Source organism: Dermacentor andersoni, chromosome 3 (genome assembly GCF_023375885.2).
Source record: "Dermacentor andersoni chromosome 3, qqDerAnde1_hic_scaffold, whole genome shotgun sequence".
Lineage (NCBI taxonomy): Eukaryota > Metazoa > Arthropoda > Arachnida > Ixodida > Ixodidae > Dermacentor > Dermacentor andersoni.
Window position 1 is genome coordinate 137322583 of NC_092816.1, and position 25025 is coordinate 137347607.

The 25025-nt window shown below is 48.3% G+C and overlaps 1 protein-coding gene across 2 annotated transcripts; it reads right to left on the reverse strand.

Annotated features, from left to right (window-relative positions):
• Nucleotides 1-29: 29 nt before the first annotated feature.
• Nucleotides 30-24931, reverse strand: LOC126525315 (CRISP/Allergen/PR-1-like). Of its 2 annotated transcripts, XM_072286779.1 has the most exons (4): nucleotides 24750-24931; nucleotides 13549-13861; nucleotides 12598-12848; nucleotides 30-243 (listed from the first exon to the last, which is right to left on the reverse strand). In XM_072286779.1, the coding sequence occupies exons 1-4, from the start codon at nucleotides 24915-24917 to the stop codon at nucleotides 118-120; spliced, it is 858 nt and encodes a 285-aa protein (XP_072142880.1). In that variant the 5' UTR covers nucleotides 24918-24931; the 3' UTR covers nucleotides 30-117. The 2 variants fall into 2 exon arrangements, with proteins under 2 accessions (XP_072142880.1, XP_054923438.1); XM_055067463.2 differs by lacking the exon at nucleotides 24750-24931 and having other exon boundaries at nucleotides 13549-13891.
• Nucleotides 24932-25025: the final 94 nt, after the last annotated feature.

The following is a 25025-nucleotide window of genomic DNA, read 5'->3' on the forward strand; positions in this document are numbered from 1 at the left end:
GAACTGCATGGATATGTGATAAGTTCTTCCAGATTTTTTATTAATGCGTTCCAAATTCTTTCTTATCATTGTTATCGTCACTTCTTGGTTTCCTGTTGTTCCTCTTCACCGTTAGCCCTACGCTGACTGGCAGGCTAGGACACAGTAGGTCAGGCCGACATCTCCAACTTTTCCTGGTAATAAATATGTTTCACTCCCTTCTGTTGGCTCCAATTGGTCTGTGGTGTGTAACGTGGGCAATATCTGTCGAGGCAGGTAAAAAGGAAAAAAGACAGAAAGAGAGAGAGATAAATATCAGTAGACTACGGCGATTCTTTCCGGCTCAGAAACCATCTAGCGCCACAGCGGCTACTATACACCGCTGCTCCGGCTCATCTTCCGCAACTTCTGCACGAAACTCGTTATCTCCCGTACACACTATACTCCAACTGTATGAAACGACGGCAAGTCGATGGCGGCATAATGACGGCACGACAACGGCAATGATGGCACAGTAACGTCGACGGCTTGATGACGATACTTCTTTTCCTTACGAGCATTTAAAATAGCGAAGAGTCATATCTGCATGATGAACGTAGAAGAAAATAACGGGTGCGCGACACGCTGGCTAAACTGTGTGAGCGTATACATTGCTGATATCTATACGTCAACCTTCCGCAAAATGTATCTATGTTCTACTCGTTTGCGCTCACTTATCGTAATTAGAGATTTTAAAATTTATACCTGTAGGGCATTTCTGAAGCCCACCAGATTCATGGTCAATCTCCCTGAGTATTGCCCGAGTCCACTACCTTTAAGACAAGAATAATAATAATGATCATAATAATAATCACTGAATATCTGAATCACGGGAGGAGAACCTCGGTGCTGCAAGAACGTGCTGAACTCAAGTAAAATGAGTTCTTAGGCGAGTTGCTCACTTATTGCAGGCATAACAGCAGCACCAAAAAAAAACACACAAGAGAAAGGAACACTGCCAGGCACAATATCCGTGTCTGTCAGTGTTCCTTTCTTTTGTGTGTGTTGTTTGTCGCTGCTGTTATGCCTGCAAAGTGCTGAACTCACTTCTCCAATTTCTCGGCGAAGACGAGCTAATGGTGCAATATTCTCTGACACCCCAAGCCCCGTAATCCTACACCCTTTTATCCCTTTTACGCCATTAAGAACTCCGCACGGCCTGCCTTTTCCCCACACCTGCATGCCCTCCCGAACTCTTTGTAAAGTGTACGAATTCTGTCCCGTTGTAGAATTTTACGAATGTGTCATCAAGGTGTACTAAAAATATGGAACTATAACCTAAAGCTATGCGCATCATGTGTGCGTGTTTCTTTTTTTTTTCCTTTTTTTTGTCGTTTTCCTCTCTGTTATCTTTCTAACCCCTATCCCCCATCCCCAGTGCAGGGTAGCAAACCGGAGACTCATATCTGGTTAACCTCCCTGCCTTTCCTATTCATTCTCTCTATCTCTTCTGTTCCATGTCTTTCTTAGCCCTCCGCCATTGGTCAAACATTATTGGGGTCCCGCGCACTTCGTCTTTATGCAACTAGAGGTCAAGAAAGCCGCGAAGACTCCCAATCTCAAGGTGACGTCTGCACAGTCAAAATAAAAAAAAAGCACAGTGTTTACGAATCTACGCCATTGTCACCAGCAGCCTTCCGCGAAAGGAGAAGATGTTACCGGGCCACAGTACGCTTGTCACGCTTGTCACAAATCCGCGGAAACTGACAACGTCAGAGTAATGTATACGCATTGAAGATGCATTAATAGGGCGAGCAAAAATGAACTTTATTTAAGAGCACCCGGAGAGTTGGTCCCGTTCGAAAGGAACAGAAGAAGATGGTCGCCCGCTGATCGCTCCGGCGCTGTGTGCTCGGAGCTATTGGCGAGAATTGACCTATTGGCATATAATATTTTTTTTTAGCGTGGTAGTGTAACGTTGCCGAGCTATTTCGGCTCGTATACGAGGTCGCTCTGCGAACTCTTCTTCGTTGCAGATCCGTTTTAGCGGTATTTATAACCTTCCAGTTGCGTGCCACCGCGATTTCCGTACAGCCACCGCAAGCTAAGCAAGGGGAAGCGGACCAATCGAAGACGCCGGAACTACTTTCCTTATTTGGTTGTCTACTTTCACTGCGCTTGCTTGGCCCCACCGAAACACTCTCCTCTTTCGAGCACTCCACACCTCTCGTCAGCCAATTAAATAAGAAAAAAAGAACTGCCTCGGTATGGACGCCCTGAAAAAATATAATAAATAACGTGCTTTAAACGAGGGGAGTGTTTGATTGGACACTTGGAACAACCTTGTGGGTGACCGCTCCTGCTTGCATCAGCGGTCACGTGAATTTGACGTCAGGAAATTGGAATAAAATAAGAATGGAATAACTACGTTTTGCCCCCATTTATTCTGCTCGCGACATTGATTTTAGGAATGAACGAATTCTGGGGTTTTACGTGCCATAACCAGGATTCCATTATGAGGCACGCCGTTAGTGGGGGACTCCGGATTAATTATGACCATCAGAGGATCTTTAACGTGCCCACAATGTGCGGGACACGGGCCTTCTTGCATTTCGTCCCCACCTAAATGCGGCCGCCGCAGCCGGTATTTGATCTCGCGACCTTGAGTTTAGAAGTGTAACACCATAGCCGCTAAGCTGCCGCGGCGGGTAATTATTTTAAGATGTTAAAGGATGCGGTGGCACAAGATTGCAACATGTGAATAAAAATAATGTGATGATACCTATGTCGTCCTTGTTGCCTCCGAAAATGGACGCCCCCCGCCGCCAAATTTAGGAGTATATGTTTTCTGCAAACTTTCCTGAAAGTGGCGGAATCGGCAACCGCAATGTCGCTGAGTAAATATTATCTAAATAGAATGCATTACTTTTCAGTATCTGCTGTTCCTAGTTTTCCGCTAAATAAAGAACGTGTATGCATCCTAGAGCAGGCGTGTGCTCAAGGTAAAGTTAGGACATGCGTGCTACACGCCCTCCCTGTCATGGCGTTCCCAGGGTGGCGGGTAGCTTTTTTTTTTCTGACGAACTCGTTTCTTAGCGGCGACGTCAGCGGCCCTATGATGATGGCGATTTAGTGGCAGCCCCTTTGAAACGGGGCGCTGACCAATGGTCATCTAGCCTGCTTGAGATAATCAGGTATGCTATACAAGTTTTTCAGTCTGGCATTTTGTCTATTTCTCCCAAACCTTTCTTCTGTTCCAAAAAACTTCTATATCTACTTTGTACAGTTACGTATGCCTGTAACGGATCGGGTCCTGTCGATCTCTTCCTTGCTTTTTTCCCACCAATACTCTAAACGTCTCTTGCTTATCTCGACTGATGACCGGTTAATGCTTCCGTCCCCTTCAGATCACAGCGCTTCTGAAAGGTGTACATTACGTACAGGTCTCGCTGCGCGAATACCTTCGTATTCCTTTAAGATGTACTGAGTTGGCTTTTGATCTGCGCTGCAGCATGCGCATGCCTCCTCCTGTTGCGAATAATTGCTGAGGTATAATTTTCAGCTTAGACAAACGGCTCGAGCCTCAAAGAACAAGGCACTGCCCTTTGTACTATCGCACAGATGTTACCTTCTTATTCCTTTCTTCCCATTCTGGTAATATCCATGTTGTCTTTTTCCCCATTCTTTGCATCCAATTTACTGTACCTCTCACTTTCTTTTTGATGACTCCCGGTTGGGTATTTACGCTTCAAATTACGCTGCATTTGGGGCCCTGTAACGTAAAACTAATAAAATATGTTTTTATTCCAATCTCCTGAAGTCAGATTTGCGCAACCGCCGACGCAAGCATCCGGCGGTCACCCACAGGGTTGTCTCAACAGACCAATCAAACGCTCTCCTCGTTCATAGGTCACTTTTGTTTGATTGAAAAACGAATAAGATTGCCTGCACTGAGCGGCTTGTCTTATCTAATTGGCTCACACGAGGCGGGGAGCACGCTCAAGTGGAGAGGGATTCGATGGGGCCGAGCCACTGCACTGAAAATTGATAACCGGATGAAGAGGGTGGTGCCGGCGTCTGTACGCGTTCCCTTACTTAGCTTACGGTGGTTCGTCGACAATCGCGGTGGCGTGCAACGGAAGCTTAAGAATTACGCTAAAACAGATCCTCAGCAAAGATGAGTTGGCATAACGAGGTCGTAAACGTGCCGAAAGTGCTCTAAAATGCTACACGGCCACGCAAAAAGTTTTATTACACGCAAATAAACCCAGGCTCTCCGACAGGTGCGAGTAGCCAGTGCCTGAGCGATCGGCGGCACTCGTCTTTTATTCCTTTCGGAACGGGGCAGCCTGCGGCTATTCAGAAGAGAATTCAGTTTTCTTCGGCATATTAATGCTTCTTTAACGCGTACACGTCAATTTGACGCGGTGAGTTCTCGCGGCTTTGTGACGTCGCGTGACAGACAGGTGAAGTGGGTGCAGCCCGAAAACTTCTGATCAATGGCCGAGGGTTATTGGCGAAAAGGCGTCGAATCAGAAACAACTATTTTTCTTTTGTTCGGTCAAATCATGCATAATCAGTGTGCACACGTCATATCAAATGGTGAGCTATCGCGGTTTTCGTGACTTCGCGTGACAGACAGGCGAAGTGGGCGTGGCCCCAAAAAAGTTTTTCACCAATCGCGTAGGGCTGATCGCAGAATCGGAATAGAAAAATTTGGAATAGTGTGATGTTATCGCGCCCTGGTTGCCAACTTTCTTGATCTCTTCCTCGGTTCTGCGTCCGCGCTTTTCAGGCGCAGATATTTGTGCACTTTAGCTGCCCATTTATTTTCATCCATGCTCCCAAGCCTTCCTTCAAAAGCAATTTTGCTGTGCGCTTCTCTGACATAAAAAAAAAAGGTCATGCCCATGTCACCCTGCACTGCCTCATTTGTGGTTTTAGCTTGGGTTCTCGAATTCTACCGATCTACATTCATCTGGCACTAGTGACATCTAGTGGAGGCACCACCCGCCCGAGATCAGAGAGTTTGGACGAATAGGCACCGCGAGTATAGGTTGACGCCCCAACCCTGTGTCGCCCATTTGTTGAAGTGCACATTGTATGCGTGAATTCCGGTGAGTACATTCCTTTCTCCTCGCCTCGCTTCAACCAAGGGCTTCGCCGATGGGCGTCTATTCCCCATGAATTACAACTGAAACACTGCAGAATTTGTTTGGGGCTGGTGTGGTTGCCGCCAGAACTATATATAATACGAGGACACCATGGAGCCAACGGCTGCCAAATTTACTGGTACATCCTGTCCCACAAGCACAAATTGAAACTGTAACAGGAAGAAAGCCGATCAGAACACGTGTTATGAGTAAATTACATGAGCTCGATGCACAGCTAGTTTCTAACCGTGGGCCAGTTACAAATGAGTAATTTAAAGCCTCAATGAAGCCAATGGTACGTTTGTAGTGCAGGCGAAGCTTGAAGCACGACAAAGCATTCAAGTGATTTTCACCTTGTTCGTACTCGAATTTATGCTTATAGGCTCTGATAATGCATCGCATCTGGAGCCGTGGTGCCTCGTTTTCCGCCTAGACACACACTCCGCGGCCTCTTTGATGTCGGATTCCTCCTTTGATGATTCTTCCTTTGATGTCGGATGATGTCGGATTCCTGCGTCGATTCGGCCATAGCGCTGGTGACTAAATGCGCGTCGAAGCTCGCGTTGTTGTGCGCAGTCAGAAGTCGCCGTCACACTTACTGTGCTGTTCGACGATAAGTGCTGTTTCCGTGACGGTATCCACCTGGCCGATCACTCCAGCTGTTCTGTTTGTGCTTAAGAAATACAGGGTATTTAAGCTAACTTGTGTCAAACCTTAGCGACATCAAGTACAGGCTACGCAAATTTCAGCAACGCAGGAAAACAAGAACAAAAACAGAACCGTGCTCGTTACACAGTGTTGTAATGTCGCTTACAGTCTATAGGTTCAGCCTGAAAGTAATGATAAGGCATGTAAGTGCCCACTGCTGCTATATTTTTGTTCAGGAATTGTGAGCTACCTAGACTTACATTGTCGCTTCGAACTCCTCACCGGAACAACGGCACATTCGTTACCACTTGTGCTTCAAGCTTAATTGGTTCTGCCAACAATCGTGAAGGGCACGAAAAAAGTCAGCGCCATGTCGTTTTGACACAAACACGTTAGGCCTGTCAACGTTACTCGCTTGGTCGCACAGAATTGACAGCACCTTGGCGACCGTTAAGAAGGGAGGATGCCGAAGGCCGTTCCCATGTCCGCCTCTTCAGGATCTTCGCTTGACTAGGTAATTGTTCAACCCATCAAGGGAGGCGCCACGTCAGCGAGTACGAAATAACCTGTGCCGCTGGAAAACAAAGCTTTCTTCTTTGCTTCGGTGAAAGTGAGGTCACTTTCTAAACACCTTTGTGACTACACTGGGCTTGTGGAAACCTGTTACCTCCTGGCCAACTATCTGCTTATACGCGAAAAAAAGAACAATACTTAATTTAGATTTCTTGCTTGAATTCTTGGTATCACTGAGATATTGCATGTCTGCACTGCCGAATATGGTTTGTTTTGAGAAGAGAATTGAAAAAAAAGAAGAAAAATTTTCTGGTCCGCGATAAACAAAAATGCTTCGTCGTCAAACAACGCAGATTCAACCGTATTAAATGATTTGCGTAATTGGTATGCAGTACCACACAAGCACGCAGAGTTAGGCGGTGGCCAGCACGTACGCAAGGTGGATCATTTGTAAAAATGCACAGCATCGCGAAGCCTTGGATCCTTGTTTTGCGGTAACAAAGTATCTAAGTAAAATGTCAGTTGGCTTAGGGATACCCTTAAAAGGAAAAAAGCGTACCATAAGTACGCTCTACAAATACCAGCCAAATGGGCCGAAATTCGATGAATAACAAATAAACTTGCAAAGAGGAAGGACCGCGAGCTGGTACGCTCGCACGCACGCGCGCACGCACAAATTGTGGGCCTTACGTTAACAGAGAAAGGGAATAAGCGTTTATTAGTGCTCCGATTATTCGGGCGTCGCAGTGCTTCCAACTGCAGAAACATTTCCCTAGCTCTGGGGATGTTAAGCCTTGTAAGAAAATATGAATGAAATATGAAAATATATATGAAATATGAAATGAAAATAATATGAAAATGAAAATGAATATGAAATTATCTGGCAACTTTTCGCACTATAGGATATTGAAACGGGGAAACTGCTCACGTGACGGCGTGTTTTCATTTCAGTCGCTTCAAACTAGCTTCGCATTAGCATGCGAAGTATGACTTGACCGTGCAGCAGCGCAGTAGTACATCTCGCCAAGTAAATGGCAGGGTGTGGATGCTCCGTTTCATTTGATGACGTGCTGCTACTTTGCATCTTTGCGGTTCAGATCTCTAGCTCTGCTGTCGACGTCTGCGCGTTCTGAATGAAATATTTATCTGTAAATGGACGAACTAAACCAATGCGGGAGCATTCCACAAAGCAGCATGGGCACATCTGTGCGTAAGCAGACGCATAAACCTAATACCAAGCACGACAATGCGGTCGTGGCGCTGAACAGCCCACTATGTACGCGTAAACTAAAATTTACCGCCAACCGCCCATAGCCAGAGCAAAGTTGGACAGAGTCCTAGCGGTGATGTGTTTGGACAAATTTTCCTTTGGAAGAAAGATAAATATTAGATGAGTATTTTTGTGCGTTGCTGCAAATTAAGTATAAGTGAGTCTAGGTGGTGGTGCCACCTCAGTACATGGCAAGAAAAAAAAAGAAGGATGCGCTATTCACATCTTTTACATTGTTGTCGTGAAGTGGCGCACTGTTTTGACACTGTTACATTCCGTAAGGGAGGTCTGGCGTAAATTTTACTTGCAATTCGAATAAGGTTCCGTGTAATCTTGGCAATGCTGTATGCATGTTGCTGTATGCGCCAGGTGCAAAGCAATTTTCAAAGTATAGACGCGCTAACGCCGTCTGTCGATGGCTTCAAGCAAGAGGTCGTGATTTCAGGTTGAGTCCGGTAACTTCATTAATTAAAATTTTGAGACAATCTTAGAAATAACTTAAACAATATCATTTGCACAAGACTAACAATAATAATTGCTGAAATAATATTCACGAGCTGAAGGACCACACCACATTTCACACAAATCTGGGAAAATCTACGGAAATTTACCACTCGAGTTCGGGGAAAATTGGCTTCAGAGTCTGGCCGCACTGAGGCCTCGACTCCATGGTCTTCGTCGTCAAGTATTTCTTTGACTACGATGGCCAAGAATTTCTGACCTCTTGTCTCGACAGACCGTTGGGGTGCGATCCATCCTTCCCAAGAGTTTAATTGGAGGATCGGTGTGGACATCTTGTTTATGGCTTTCGCATTTGTGTATTGTGCGGCTGAAAATTCCCAGAAAGTTAGAGGAAGACGTCGATATACGGAATAAAAGATGAACGGGCTTAGCTCACCTTCTATGTTGGAGAACAATATACTAAAGCAGCGCGCACGCACGTAATGTGCAAAAAGCAGACAGCCGGCGAGTCTATTGGAAATACAGGATGGGCGACAAAGGAAGGGAACGCAGTCGAGAAATTTAAAGGATTTGGTGGTGGAGGAGGGGGAGAGTCAGCTGATGGAAGGCATAGTTAAATGGAGATCCCCGAGAAAGAGAGAGAAAGAGAGAGAGAGAAAGAGAGAGAAAAGCTTTATTTGGTTCTTTCAAGGATTTAGCGTCTCGAAGTCCCCGTCGTCTTCTTGGGCGCCGGCGACTTGGAGCCTCTTCCGGCAAGGGTGCGCCCCTATTCCAGGGCTCCACTGAGCCTAGCTACCTCACTAGCGTGCTGCACTAAGGCCCTTTGGGCTATGAGCTCGCAGCTGGTAAGCCGACTCTCCCATTGCTCCGCACTCGGGTTATTTATTGGTGGAATGATTGATTGTGTTTATATTCCCATGTGATATGATAGAGTGTGGGTGTGGCCCCGCAACATGGGCAGGTGCCTCTGTATTGTGTTGGGTACATTTTGTTTAGGATGTATAAATTTGGGAAGGAGTTTGTCTGCAATCTGCGCCAACTCGTTCCTTCCTCCTTCGTTAGAGCTTTGTGCGGTGGGGGATATTTGGCTCTCGTCCCTCTGTGTAAGTTTCAGATTTCTGTCTGTCCTCCTTCACAAGCGTCTGGGTGATATTCCGGGGCGTGCAACTGCTCTGCTAGGAACGTGGTCTCTCGAGCTAGGCTGTCTGCCCTTTCGTTACCCTCTATGCTTGCGTGGGCCGGAATCCAGATTAACTTGTGCGTAACGTTCCTCTCGGCGATGTAGGCTCCGCCAAGAATTCTGAGGGCGGCTTTGCTAATCCTGCCCCTCGTGTAATTTCTGCACGCTTCCTTCGAGTCTGTTAAGATGTTTAGAGGCCTGCCTGTCCTACATCCTTCTACTGCCGCCAGCGCCACGGCGATTTCTTCGGCCTCCGCTGTGCCGGCTGCCTTTGCCGTCGCACATGTGATCAGATTCCCGTCGCCGTCCACCACCACCGCCGTGGCCGTGCGCTTCCCTTCTCGCGGGTACGTGGCAGCATCCGTGCATACCTAGTCGTCTAGTCGCGCTAGTGTCTTTTCCACGTATTCGGCTCTCACCTGCCTTCTGCTCTCGTGGATGTTGGGCTCCATGTTCTTAGGTACTGGCCTAACGCTTATTGTTTTTCTTAGGCAGTCGGGCACGTCTGCGTATGTATCTACGTGTCCGCTCGTGTCCCGTTCCAGCCTAGTCAGGAGCACTCTCCCTGCAGGGGTGCTTTCGCCCTGCTGCGACATTGGTAATGATGGTACTCGCGCTGATGATGATGATGTATTAACAGATTCAGTTCGGCACGAGTTCACAGACGTCTGCTTCTGGCATGCGCGGAGGAAAACTGTGCTCTCCATCTTAGCGAACTTGTTTCGTTACAAGAACGCGACTGCACAGGACGCCAGTTCAGTGAAGCGCTATTATTCGCGGAACGAACGGCGCTGCGAGCCGCCTCGATGATGTTCTATCACTAGGCGCCCTCCGCAGTGGCAACTACACACTAAAGAAGGCTGCACCCTTAAGAGTGTTTTCTCGTGTATATAACTCACCCTCTTACACCCATAGTAAGCTGACTAATGCACCGGTTTTAAAGGGTGTTTTTTTTTCCTTCTTTTTTTTTTGGAATGGCGCTTTTTTCTAAACGTACGCTTCACCGAAATGCACATTAAGTTTTATTTTTACAGCAATATATTTTATTCTATCATTGTCCTAGAGCGTCAACCGAAGCAATAGTGTCACTTTCCCGAGCGGTTTACAAAAAAAAAAAAACAAAAAAAAAACAAGGCAAGGAAAAGAACGTCGAACACCGAGCAACGTAGATTCACAAGACCAACTTTGGGCCGTCCAACTAGCCAATCGCCGGATTCCAAATAAAGTTATCCCATCACACAGACACCTAGATTCAAACTGTGGGCCTTATAATCACGTCGGAAGTGTTACTTCCTTTTGTATTGTTTTTTTTCTTTTTGTTCCCCTAGACAAAACCTTTAAAATGTATTCGTAGGTGATACTTTCCCATCATTCTTCCGACGCAACAACCCTTAGTAACACAGCACCTAAGGGTGCAGTAGCGCCTCTAGCTGCTCCGATAGGCTGATACCACTTTCCTCGACGCAATTCAGTTCATCTATCAATCAGCGCTAAGGCGGAACAATTTAGGCGACGCTAGCAGAGAGTTTGAAAGGCCGGAGAGAGAGGAGAGAAGAAAGTAGTTGTGTCTTTCCATTTTACGACTGGGGTGCGCCGCTTCACCTCTCTTATCGGTATCAGATTACTCCGCATGCTCCTGCGAATGTTTATTCCACCCGATACTGCATGTAACAGCGCAAGACATGTGGCGCATAATATTGCGCCGGCCCCAAAGTTACGTCAGAAGGAACATGCGCCTGCAGAACCATGTTTGGCCTATGCGGCAAGATTCGCTGACGATTGTCAGCTGATCTATAAAACAGCACTGGCCTGAAGCAACTTAACTGAAGCCAGTGGCAAATAGAGAAAGACAGGGTAAGAAATAAAAGAATGGTGTTCTGCTAAGAATGCACCGATTTTCAAAATTTTTCAGAGAAGGTAAGGATGGAAGAAGAGAGTTTCGACATCCAGTTCATCCTCGCGGGTGGAATTTTTGTCAGTGAGCAGGAAAGTCGGTCGTTATTCTTGGTGCTTGCAATATACCAGTGAAAATGGTGCCGAGTATGCACATAAGAGAACGGAACTTTACTATAGCCGTCTGCAGCCTGTTTCAAATGATATCGCTGCTACAAATAAATACCACACAAAACGACTTTTATTTACGCGCATATTTAAAAAGCAGGAAGAGCTTCATAAGAAGCATTCTGCCATCAGAAACGGTCTTATAACATCAGTTCGCGAAAGAAATAGGTGTTCTACCGCAATACGCGGCGCAACAGTGACCACTTGCATGGGCAATGTTTACAGCCGCGCCGCGGTCACTGGGCTCGTGTTTTGAGTGACCGCTACGCAGCCCTCTCACGACAGCAGTGTCGCGTGGACCAGCGCCACCAGCACGGACGAAGACATCGCCAACGTCAAGGTCTGGCGGGACGAAACGGTGACGTCGCCCCGACCAATCTTTGGGCCTTGGGGAGCTCCCTTGTCCTCGACCGCCTTTTCGGTGGTCAGCTGGTCGGCGCGACACAAGCCCAGCTCGGCGACGCAGGTCGTGTACTTGGGGCAGGACGAGCACGTGGGACCCGGCGCGTAGACGGCGGTGCCCGGATGGTTGCCCGGCTCGTCGTAGTTGCAGGCGTACAGGTTCCGCGTGGCACCGTCGCTGGACTCGACCAGCGCGAAACCGCAGCCGACGTACTGACTCCGGGACCAGACGAGCTGAACCGACGAGGACAGCCACCGTAAGTATTTACTGGCGACGTGCCACGCCAGTCTCTAAAGCGTCATTACTAAAGAAATACGTACAGCGCCTTATACTCCTCCGTCTACAGACAGTAGTCTCCGACGAACTCTTCCAAATTCATGTCGCCTTGGACGGCTGGTGCGGGGTGTTTCATGTGGTGTTCTTTATAGTATACCGAGCCTTCGCTCACGATAATACTGACGTAAGGGGTGTCTGTGGTGTATAATCCAGGCGTCTAGCTCAATCTAATATTATCTTTAGTGTCCCTCGAAACAATAACTCCAGCTGACCCGTGACCACGACGACAGCATGACACCTTGAATATGAAAAGCTTTAACACTGTATTTCTCCCGCTTTCGAACTGGACAGTTCGCGGAAATCGCTAGGTTGATTCCGCTTCCCTTAAAATGCCACGTGATGTTCACATATCAATAGTAACTGTACACGAAACTGATGCTGTAAAAAATTCATGATATCACCACTGGAGATGGTGCTGGAATTTCAAGGTGTCACCACATTCTATATCTGCGTTTTCTGGCTCATCGAGATTCGCTCGAGCGAAGAATGCGGCGTTTTTGCTATTACAGAAATGTATGCTTTACTAACGCGGCCTCGTTTCCCATATTCCTCTCCAACGCCCCATTGATGAAACACTAAACCTGCCCGTTTAAACAAGGGCGCTCACTCCCACCTGGGTGAAATGTTCGCAGGAGGTTTCGTCGCGGCCACTGGCGTTCCTGTATGACTCAATGACGCCTTTGGGGCAGCCGGCGTGTTCGCTAAACCAGGCCGCGACGCAGGCCTCGAATCCCGTGTCGTTGGCGGTGTCCGGCAGCGTCTGGAGGCACAGGTTCTGGCCCTGCTCGATGAAGTCACGTGCCTGCACGACCTCACTCTGCGGCGCGCACTGTTCCACGTACGACTGCGCCACTTCCGCCAGGTCTGCGCACGTGTCATGGCCACCAGTAGGCATTAGTCCGGGTGATTCTCTCAACGTCGGCACTAACAGCATCTTCGAGCGATAGACATTTCTCGCACAAGTTTAGCTTTGGGATGCAAAACCTCCATTTGGAAATTATTAAGGCAATTGGTTGGTCGGTCGGAGTGATCCCCAAAGGTCACCGTTAAATCTACATCCCTTCATTTATAGCGTAAATAGTTACAGGCAGATGAGCGTGATAATGTTGCCACGCTGAGTTGGATGCCCCAACATGCTGGTTAAGCGCGGGACATTTTACGCGAAGCTCATAGTAGCGTTTTTAATACCCTTGGTCACGTCTCTAGTTGTGTATAGTGCAGCAAACTAATGATTAATTAATGAGTTACAGTTCAAATTATTTTTACTGAAATAACAGTACAATACCCTTTTTTTTTCCTAGGAACGTGCTCCCTATGGTAAGAAATAAATCCAAACAAATTTTTTTATGATGTGGAAATTTGTTCGGGCTTCTTTGGGGTAAACACACCGGGACATTTACAATACGGACAATGCAGCGACAGTCAGGTAACGCGCGGTGAGACTTTCAGTTAGAGCACATAGGACACGCCGACAGTTAATGCAAATCACGCTCGGCGACCAGCGAGGCCAACACCATACAACAACACCTCACTGTGAGGCGCGTATGCGCACGGCATCGCTCACCCTGGTCCCACGTGGTCTCGCACATGTCCGCCGCGGGTTGGAAGCCGTGCAGTTCTCCCTTGGCGACGAGGCTGCGGTACTCGTTGTGCGCCCTGACCACGTCCGCCTGCTGGCCGCCGTCGAAGCCCCGCGCGCGCACGGAGCACGGCACCACGAACTCGGCCGGAGGACGCAGCCAGCTGACCGCCGCCAGATCGGCCCGTCCGGCGGCGGCTCGTCTCGCGGCGCCGGTGTGGGGCTTCTGGGCGGCCGCGACCAGCAGGAGGAGCAGCCCCTGTTCTCGAAGGCAGCGTCCCATGGCGTCCTCTTGTTCCTGCTCGCGAGAACGGCGCGTGCACGTGTGCGGTGGCGATGGCGCTGGTGCTTTCTATCTAATTTGGAGGGCACGAGCCTCTTGCAGCTCGGGGGGCCCAGCTTCGATGCAACCTATTCGAACACATGTGAAAGGCTACGATGCGTCGATGAGACAATCCCTCGATTTATTTGAATGAAATTAGTTGCATTTGATATATATATATATATATATATATATATATATATATATTATAGTGACTGTTCTGAAGACAAGCATCGCCTGGTGAGCAGGGCCAAGCTATCAGCTCAGGCCCACGGAATCCTGGACTAGGGACGCCGCCCACCTCGGACGATTTTACCGTCGGCTCATTTCAACTAATAAAGTTTATTCCTCCTCCTCCTGTAGGAGTAGAATGCAAGATTTAAATTGCACGAACTACTGACCACAGAGAGAGAGCATGATACAACTACTCTCTGTGGTTGTTAGTTGGCGCAGTTAAAGTTTTTTTTTTAATGCACCAACTCACCCAACAACACGCTCTTCTAAATTAGAAGGCTGGACTTGACTGCTGCAGCCGCGTTATTCCATTAGGAGAAGCATGTTGTCAGGATTGGGGGCTCAATCCCATCGCTCGTAATCAGTTGTCAAGATTGGAGTCGGGCATGAATTAGAAGGTAGCTGGCCCATGCCGTCGTCCAACTTACCCACGCTGAGTACGTTGTTGAAGGGAAGGACTGCTTCTCGTCTAGAACGAGGAATATGGGTTTATTTACAGAATCTACATCAGGATGTTGCAGTTCATCAGTCTAGCATGACTGCAAGAGAAAGTGCAATGAGCAGCCGCACAACAGCGGTTTATAAACACTCGGTCCTCCCTCGATCCCAAGGTGAGGGAAACGTTCAACCCGGAGACGAGCCGCCTCTTCGCGAGGGATTATACACACACACACACACCCGCACAGGTTCACGGTGCCCCCCCCCCCCCCCTACGGCAGAGGGCCTTCGCAGAACTCGGAGCTGACCCCCTCAGCGCGGCCGCCGTGGTGTCCTTTGTCTTGCTTCTTGAACGGCGCGTGGGAAGGGGTCTCCGGAGACGTTCCCACGGCAACTCCCCCGCTCATAGCAGATCAGATCCACGGTGGCGGGTTCAGGCACACAGCCTGCTTCGTCAAACTCGGCTCCAGCGGCGGAGAGTCGAGGACGCGCGTATTGTTCTCTACAAACAGTCGACTTAGTGACGCCGTGGCTAGAGGTTTGCGGGGGCGTTCCAAGAAAAGTTTGCCGCCGCTGTCGCAACTGGCTGGCAAAACTTGCACGTTGCCACCTCGGCAGGCCATTCCTAACAGCTAAAATTTCCATGTCAGCGGGCCGTTTTTAACAGCGCCTCCATGGCCCGGAAAATCTCGACTGTCCAGCACTGTCAACCGTTGGGCAGGAAGAGAACGGCTGGTGGCCAGGGGGTGATGCCTTGGCTGGCAGCGACCACTTGTGTAATGATATGCCCGCTCCAAAACGTCCAACAAGGACAGGCAACTGCAAAACGAGCCTCACAACACGGCTCTGCGCCGAGATGACGTACCTTGGATCTCACTTTAGAGCCGCTAGGCTTCAAAGAAAACATAAGTGCAGAAACAAAAAAATTCTGCATTTCGCTATGCCAATTTCTGAAGCAATCTTGTGCTGACAAATTCAGTAATCATGAAGGGAATCCTGCTAAATGAGAGGGGATCCTCTTGGCTTAACAAAATTAACAATAGTAACCCTAAAATTTAGGCGGGACCTTTAAACGCAGAATTCAAATTAGCCTGCTCAAACCATCCGCATTGCTATGCAACTTTCCCTTTTTATATCTAACGGAGAAGTTGTACTCTTGGAGAGTGAGGCTCCATCGGAGCAAGCGGCCATTCTTGTGTGACATTTGACTGAGCCATGTCAGAGGACAGGGGTCGGTCTCGAAGATGAACTTCGCTCCGTACAAGTAACACGACAAGTTCTGGGCGGCCCAAACTAAACAACATAGAGGATAGGATGCTCCTCGTTATCGTCGCCGACCTGACTAAGTACCACGCCCATACCTCTGTCGCTTGCGTCGCATTGAACTATGAATTCCTTTGTGTAGTCTGGCGTACGAAGCACAGGACGAGAAACCAACAGCGTTTTCAAACTTTGGAAAGCGTTCTCTTTGTCCTTATCCGAGTGTAGGCTACTTGGTGCTCCCTTTCGGAGGGCGTCCGTTAATGGACTTGCCATTTGCGAGTAATTCGGAAGGTACCGTTGATAGTATCCCACAAGTCCCCAAAATGAATGAAGGTCTGTTTTCGTGCGCGGCTGAGAATTCTCCAATCGTAGCTATTTTCAGCTCGGCCGGCCGTCTCGCGCCCTGGCCAACAACATGGCCCAGATAAGTAACCTGCGAACAACCAAATCTACACTTTTCCGCTTTCATCGTTAAGCCGGCTTCCCTCAACCGTGAGAACACCTGTTTGAGTTGCGATACGTGTTGTTCCCAGCTGTCCGAAAGAATTGCTACGTCACCAAGATATGGCAAGGCGAACTCCTGCATGTCTTTTCGGACAATATTCATTAACTTGGAGAAGCTAAACAGCGCGTTCTTCAGCCCGAAGCTGAGTGTGAGAGGGCTAAAAGTGCCTACAGGTGAGATAAATGCGGCATAGAGGCTGGCACTTTCTGAAAGGGGAACTTGCCGGTACCCCCGCACGACATCTATAGTTGAAATGTGTTTAGCAGCGCTAACTTTTTCAATTCGTTCCTCAATGTTGGGTATCGGGTACAGCTGATCTCTGGTGATGGCATTTAACTTCCTGTAGTCAACACACGGACGAGGGTCCTTGTTAGGGGTTTCTACCAGTATTAGCGGTGACGTGTAGTCACTCTCAGCGGGCTCAATAACTTTCAACTCTAGCATGCGCTGTATCTCTGCCTCCATAATCTCTCTCTGTCTCGGCGACACCCTGTACGGCTTTGATCTTACGGGTTCGGTCGATGTCAGCTCTATTTCATGCGTTATTAGTTCGGTTCTACCCGGCCGATCGCTGAATCTGTCGAGATATTCCCCTAACACCCCTTTTAGCTCATTTTGCTGCTCGGGTCTAAGAGCGTGCGCGTTTACCGAACGTTTTACTACTTCTTCTAGGCTGATTTCAGAGTTGGAGGTTGCCCTATACTCCTTAAAGGGACACTAAAGGTTACCAGAAACTCAAGTTAAAGTGGTAGAGCAGTGTTCTAGAACGTCTAAGGCGTCAATTTAATCGCAAACAGAGCTTTAGTAACCGAGAAATTGAGGTAAATGCATGACACGATTTGAGACCCCCCAGCGACATTCCGGTACTAGCCCGATGACGAAAGGACTCCTCATAATTTGTGTTACTAATGCTCAACTACTCGTATTAAAAATATCATTTCATTCGATTATAAGACGGAAAAAAATGCTACTTGTCTACGTCTATTCGACTCTAAGAAAAAATAACATTTTGACGTTACCCTTCAGTAATATGGGTGTTCGAAAGGTTTCGTTTTCGCTCGACTCTGCGCGCTCGACTCTGCGCCGCGCACGCTTTGGAGTTTCAGTACTTTCGTTATCGCGTCGTGCTGTGAGGGTTCTGCTGGCTCGCGACACTTTCATTTGGAACAAGCAGCGAGAATGCCACGTCCATGTGATGTCGTGGGAAGCCCTCGTTGCTTTCCCGCTCCCGAGAGCCGGTGTCGAGGCCGCCGTCGTAGTACGCAACGACGCCGGCAGTGCGAGCCCTCAGCAGCAGGTCGCGCTCGTCGGTGCTCAAATCGCTGAAGTTGAGCCCACCATCGCGAGCCAATCTGTCGGTGTCAGGGTCCATTGCGACGAGCGTCGAAGTTTGCGCCATAGAATGAAGTACCAGCTTATGGGCGTCTTGCGCTGGAGTTTGAGGTATAGTAGCGGCGCCTGGTGGCGGTGCGGGAAACGACATCTGGGTCGCGCCAGCTTGGGTCGTATTGAGCCCTGGCTGTGGCGAAGCACGTTTCTAGGCCGAGCTTTGCGTCGATTCGCACTTTTTTATGCCCTGTTGCGAGTGCGAGAAGGCTCGTCACTTCTCACAGATCACGCCGACCACGCTGCGAGCTCGCCGCAGCCTATAGTTTAACGAAAACGGACTCTCCGTGTGCCGTGGGACGTAATTCGTTTCTCCTTCCGCTAGCCACCATACTCCCGCTTTCGCTCTGCTGTCGGCTCTGTCTTGGCTCTGTTTCTGGCCGCGCGTTTGCATTTTGCGCAGAAAAGCCGTAGCGCCGTCTGCGGACGCCGTTCTACTCACCGTTGGCGCAACGTCACTATGAGACCATGATGTCAGTACTCCTCGATCGGAGGGCGGGCGATTTGAACTGCGCTAGCGGTACGCGGACGCTTCAGAACGCATTTTCTCTTAAAATAAGTCTTTCCTTGGCACGAAACAAGCGTTTCGAGGTTTCTGTGATGGTATTTCAACAGTCCACGTTGACTTAATAGTAACCTTTAGTGTCCCTTTAAACTTGGTACTAGTGCCATCCTGCTCTTCGATGGTATAGTTAATGACTCCGCTCCACTCTATATACGACTTCATCGAATTGCAGTGATATATCCTCACCTCCTCCCTGCGACCGGGCATTTTCAGAGCATAGTTAGCATCTGAAAGTTTGTGCACCACTTTAACGGGCCCGTCCCAGTGAACTTCAAGCTTGTTCTTTCTTGAAGGTTTGAGGATCATTACCTGGTCTCCGGCGTTAAACGTACGAAGCCTCGCATTCTTGTCGTAATAGAATTTGGCGTTCTTTTGAGCTACTCCCATGTTCTTTCCGACTAATTCTTGGGTTGCGCTTAGCCGTTCCAGCAGATTTAGCACGTATTCAACCACTGTAGGACTCTCTCCTCTTTCCTCCCACATCTCTCTTAACATTCTTAGTGGAGAACGGAGTGTCCTCCCATACACTAGTTCTGCTGCGGGGAACCCTGTCGCTTCATGTGGAACCGTTCGCAATGCAAACAAAATTGCCGGCAGACAGTTCTCCCAGTCCTCCTTGTGCTCGTAACAGAGCGCACACAAAGCTCGCTTAAGCATTGAATGCCACCTCTCTACACTGTTTGACTGAGGGTGATAGACGGAACTGTGTATCAACTTTACCCCGCACTTTTGCAAGAATGTGGAAGTCAGCGCGCTTGTGAATACTGACCCTTGATCCGCCTGAATTTCGGCTGGAAACCCAACTCATGCAAATACTGTAGGTTCACGTCTTCCCCCCCCCCCCCCCCCCCGAGGGCAGAGGGCCTTCGCAGAACTCGGAGCTGACCCCCTCAGCGCGGCCGCCGTGGTGTCCATTGTCTTGCTTCTGGAACGGCGCGTGGGAAGGGGCCTCCGTAGACGTTCCCGCGGAAGCTGCCCCGCTCATAGCAGATGAGGTCCGCGGTGGCGGGTTCAGGCACGAAGCCTTTTCATCAAACTCGGCTCCAGCGACGGAGAGACGAGGACGCGCGTATTGTTCTCCACAAACAGTCGACTTAGTGACGCCGTGGCTAGAGGTTTGCGGTGGCGTTCCAAGAAAAGTTTCCCACGGCTGTCGCAACTGGCTGGCAAAACTTGCACGTTGCCACCTCGGCAGGCCATTCCTAACAGCTAAAGCTTTTATTCCCTTTACCCCTTTCCCCAGCACAGGGTAGCCAGCCGGTATTTACACTGGCTAACCTCCCTGTCTTTCCTTCCCTTTTGTCTCTCTCTCTCTCTCTTTCCATGTCAGCGGGCCATTCTTAACAATATACACCTAACTCCAGTACCGCTACACTATACCCGTCGTTAAGGCCCCATTCAAGCTTCCGCCGTGCAAAGTGTTTTCACACACACGTACGCACTCGCCTTCCGCCGGTCACCTGCTGACGTGCGGCATGCGCCGTTGAGCTGATACGGGAAAAACCGGGCTAGCTGATACAGCGTACGGTGTTATCTTCAAAACGCGAGAGGCCAATTATTCCGCGAAGTGCTCGTCCCTCGCTTGCAAGTCCACGCAAACAAACAACCTTTTGCGCTAAACACGCCGAATATATATAAACGGAAAAGAATAACAGAAGATGTACGTGCGACAGAAGTGGCTCCAGTAATCACGTCAACGTATATTAGATCTGCGCGACATAAGTTATGTTCACCGTTTGTCGTAAGCAACGAGTGTGCAATGAAAAGAGAAGTACGTATACTCGCACTCTCATTGTATGCAGTTACAAATACGCGCATGTGATATATCAGATCGCATACCGTTTGAAAACATTTTGCCGTGTTCGAAAATGGACCAAACATACACACGCTCGCGAAGCGCATACAGAGACGTCTGCGGCTTAAGAGGAAGCTTTAGCTCGGGTGCTCCTGTCTAAATACATGTAAACGGAGAATTCGTTTTTCTCGGCAACCACAGCACCAAATTTGACGGGGTTTGTTGCATTTAAAAGAAAAACTTAAAATCTAGTGACTGTTGGTTTCGAATTTTCGATTTAGGTTGTCAATTTTTTATTAAAAATTGGCAAAAATCGCGAATTTTCAGAAAACAAAACTATCAAGTTTACAACTCTGTAACTCAGCAAGAATAGGTGATATCGCAATTCTGTGAATTGTACCTAATAGCACATCTAAAGCGGACAAATTTGACATCTTATACATGAATCTCAAAAAATTTATTACTATGTAATTACAACTTTTGCAGAACCCTCGTAAACAACGTAACAAACTCACGTAAGATGTAAAATGACATATGAAATTTGTCCGCTCTGAATGATCTAATGGATGCCGTTTACAGAACCGCGATATCTGTTCTTGATGCAGAGCTATTAGTTTGTAAACTTCGTGCTTCTATCTTTTTCAAACTTCTGAAATTTTGTAAATCTCTTTAACAAAATTCAAGCCCTAAATCGAAATTCCGCTTTCAACAGTCACTAGAATTTATCTTTTTCTCTCAAATGCAACAAATTTAATTAAAATCGGTCCAGGGGTTATCTCAGAAAAACGTTTTCGCGTTTTTACATGTATTTGAATAGGCCGCGTCGGAGTTGGGCCCGAGCTAAAGCTTCCTCTTAAAAAGAAGGAACAATGTTCTTTCGACGAGAGGCATTACTGCCGCTCGCAATACGCCTATGAGACGCGCGTTTATAATCGCGGCAGTAAATGACACGGAGCATTGTGTTGTAAGGCGAACTTGCGAGACGCCGTCCGCTCGGCAACGCGCAATTAACAGAAGAAGGCTGGGTGTAAGTTTCAGTTTCGTAGAAGTGCGCATTTTGCAGCTGCCGTCCGGATGGACCTTTAGGGGAGCAATAGTCTGTCCGCGTGCTCTCGTCGATTCATGGCAGCGCGCAGAGGTCCAGTGGCCGCTGGACGTCGAAGGCAACTGTTGGACTTTCTTGGCCCGATAGCTCTGACAACGACTGCCGCTTAGCACGACTCAGCCTCTCCTAACGCAGGCGCTAGCAGACACCACACGAGTGCGCCGACGTCAAGATGGCGGAGGCACCCATCGTTGTCGGCCGTTGCACAAAGTCTTATGAATATGCTCTGTGGATCTGTCGATCAATGTAACGCGGGTTGCTGGCTCGCAAAGCGGCGAACTGGCAGATTTTATTCGCCACCCTCTTGGTAGAAATAGTCGGAAATAACATCATTATTTTATTTATCCATGACTGACTGATGGCTCCGTTATTTCTATGATTGATCGAGTGGTTAATTTATTTGATTGGATTATCATCCCCAATCCACACTTGGCTACGATAAAATGTCATAGTGTCAGGTTCCGGGTTTATCAGACGAAGTGTTGTTCGCCCTTCATCATGCCCCGATGTCGTAGTAAAAGAAACCATTCAGAAATCATGCAGTCATGTTAAAATTAGGACATTGTTCGAACCGGCGATATCGTGATCAGCGAGAGAACGTTCAAGCCACGAGTTGCCGCTGGGCCATGCCATGCAATTTTTTTTTTTACCTCCAGGCCCCTGGAAGAGCATCCCCGTTCGATAACGGAGACGGCTGTTTAAGAAGGCGCTCGGACATCGGCCGCCGAGCAACGCTCTTGCACGTCTCCCAGTCGAAAGTGTGTTCGTGAAGCGCAGATTAACACCGTCCTCTCGACGGCGCGTACCAATTCCTTCTTGATAGCGCAGGCATACATTACTTCCCGCGTATTTCGGCTCTGTATCACCACTGCGAGAGCTTTCAGGCTCGCTAATAGCGCCCTCATAATGAGCGCACTTAGCCGCTGAGAGTCCACCTAATTAGCGTGGCCGGCCGGATGAGAGCCAGAGAGAGAGTGGCTCGTTAGACGAACGAAGTGAATAAGCCAAAAATTAGAAGCACAGAAGGACGCAGAAGAGGAGGATATAGGCTTTCTGTTTTCTTTTTCTTTTTTGTGTGTGCGCGTGTGTGTGTCTTAACGTAGAGACTGCAGTACAGAGAAGCTTAGCTTGGGGAGTGAGTCGAAAGCAGCACTGCGCAATTAGAGATTGAACCCTGGATATCACTGCGCACAACTAGCAAAAAGCGAGAGAAGGGCGGGGGCGGGGCTGGAGGCTTTATTGACTAAGCTTCCGCGACCGCCATCGCGTTTACGTACGCCCCGGGGGTCTTATCTTTATTCCGTGCTTTGTAGTGGATATCATTCGCAAGCTGTAGCCGACGTATAAAGGAAAGCAATAGAACGCCGTGCGAAAGGAAAGATAACAAAACCGTTGGAATGGAGAGAGAGAGAGTACCTTCTTTTACTTTTTTTAACCGGGAATGGAAGCCGAGATGCGCTGTTGCCTGGCTTCTAAAAGGCTGGGTCCGCGAGCGCCGAACGACCACAACGATGGCCCTTGTTACGCAGGGTCGGTCGCGTTAGAGTAGACGGAGGGCTTACAGCTTGGTTAGTACCCTCGCCCATGCGCTGGAACAGAGGAAAGCTGTTAGCGGTCGTCTCGAGCGGACTAGAGCGTTTTTGCTCGTAACTAAAGCTACACTGCTGTCATTGACTTTCAGCGGCGACCGAAAGAAAAATAAGAAAACAAAAGGCGACTAGCTAGAGGCTCGCTTCTGAAGCTTCAGAGCCACCAGAGGGAAGTAGTAGAAAGAATAGCTTGAATTAGGCGGTTTTCGCAAACTTTGGCTCGCCGTGGGTAAGCCTACTGCGCGCGTTTCATCTATACGAAAAGAGTGAAATTTGGATTATTCCTGCCGCTTTTCTCCCAAGGGAGTGAGTAGCGCTCTGCGTTGCGTGTAGGTACGTTGGCTTTTATAGCGCGCTCAACTTCAGGTGGCTGTGGCTATTGCTATCGCTGTTCTCGATCGGCCATAGGTTAGGTGAAGTGTCCCTCGAGAGTTCACGGCCTAACGCTGCCCTCTTTTATAGCATCCAAGTTTGTAAAACTTGTTCTTTAGGGCGAGTTGGCTCGGGTGCCTCCATTGCGTAGTCACAGAGAAACGGATGCAAAGGCACGTGGACGCGTGTTTCTTCACGCCCATTGTTCTATGAAACAAGGCAAATTGCTTGCTCGAGAGAGAGTGAGAGAAAGACTATAACGAGAGCTTGCGAAGCTAGCCTAGCCGAACTGCCAGCAGAACGAATCACATTAGTAGGAGGAGAGTTTAAAAGACGGAAGAAATAGTAATGCGAAGAGAACGAGAAACATAAGGCAAGAGAAGTCGAATACGAAATGTACTAAATACGCTCATCGACGCTCGCACGCGCGCGTACAGACACAAGTATACGTCGTCAGGAATTAAGAGGTTAACGAATAGAATAAACACTACGACACTATAGAAGAATAACGCATGGTTCACGAAAAAAAAAAGAAAGGAACTCAAAGGCGGTTTTGTTACGCGCCAGGCAGCCCCAGCGCTCCCAGGAGATCTGAAAACAATCTAATTCAAGACCCGCACCGCGATTGGGGATTAAAGAGCTCCTTAAGTCCGTCCTCGAAGTGGAATGCGAGCAAATACTACTTATGCAAGCAAACGCTCTCTAACATATGTTTATTACAGTGGAATTTGAGTCACCTATCGCATAATTTTTGATGAAAAGTGATCAGTGAAAGAGAAATCCAGCTACCTGTAGTACTGAGGCTTAGGGTAGCTCGTACAAAATAGACGCACATGAGCGACAGAGACGTGGTCGTGAAGACGCAAGCGGTGGTGTCCTCGCCTTTATCTCGCCTTAGCACCTCTACTGACATTGAGGTCGATCCGATTCAAGCGGGCACGATCAAGCCTATTAAAGCTGCCTGACATGCAGAACTCACAATAGGAGATATTCAGAATGAGTAGTGTTCTGGCAACACTCGTCACGCCCGTACTCAATGGCGTATCTGCGAGGCGGCTCTGTGTTCAGAGGCTCAGCGATCGTCGCCATGCGGCTACTCGGGCTTCCAAATGCGACAGTCGCCTTCAGTGTCGTGCGAACACCAGACTGCAGTGCCACGAATAAGCGGAGTTTGTCCGTGCATCCGACATCTTTGTGGACAGCCTATCTCTAAAGCATTATATGGTAAAATTCACGACATTGGTCTTTATTAAGTGAACGAATATGAGGGCCAGCGAATAATTCACTCGAAACGTAAAATTCCTTTTACTTTGCGAGACTAGGTAGCAACAAACAAAATGCGCAGTGGATCTCTCTGGTTTCTTTATCTTTATTAGCTGCGAAAGATGAGAAAACTGGCGACTGTTACAAAACGTTTAACAAAAGAGCTGACGGGTACAAAAATTTAGTTAATGAATGCAATAAGGACTATAGATAGATCTACAAAAGGGTATTTAAACAAGTCCTTATACAAAGTAGAAAAATACAAAAGAGTTAAGAAACAAAAGGCACACAAGATGCTAGCGTTAAATTCGCCTTCAGTATGAAAACCGAGCATCTATTCTGTACTCACGCTCAAACCTGCGCTCGTTCGTTGGGCTGTTTCATGTGGGATCAGGTACAAGAATGTCTGGTGATTTTCGAGTGGTTGCAGTGAAGCGTGCGCAATCGACCGATATGTGAAAAAGAAATTACGTTCAATAAAACGTTTTCGTCCTCTAAGGTTTTTCAAACCAGGCATGGCGGAACAGCAACAATATCCTTCTGGCGGTTGTCGTGCCACCGCTAGCTATTAATCATGCAGCCACGGCGTTTAGTTTTATGACGTCATACATTGTGCTGATTCTGG

Bases quoted from the DNA above. Each gene is read 5' to 3' on its own strand.
- LOC126525315 (XM_072286779.1), bottom strand. From the start codon at position 24,917: ATGCCTGGTTTGAAAAACCTTAGAGGACGAAAACGTTTTATTGAACGT. The intron at 13,862-24,749 runs GTGAGTACAGAA...TCTCGCGAGCAG, and splicing joins GAACGAGCGCAGGTTTGAGC to GAACAAGAGGACGCCATGGG. The intron at 244-12,597 runs GTGGGAGTGAGC...CTGCCTCGACAG, and splicing joins CCTGCGAACATTTCACCCAG to ATATTGCCCACGTTACACAC.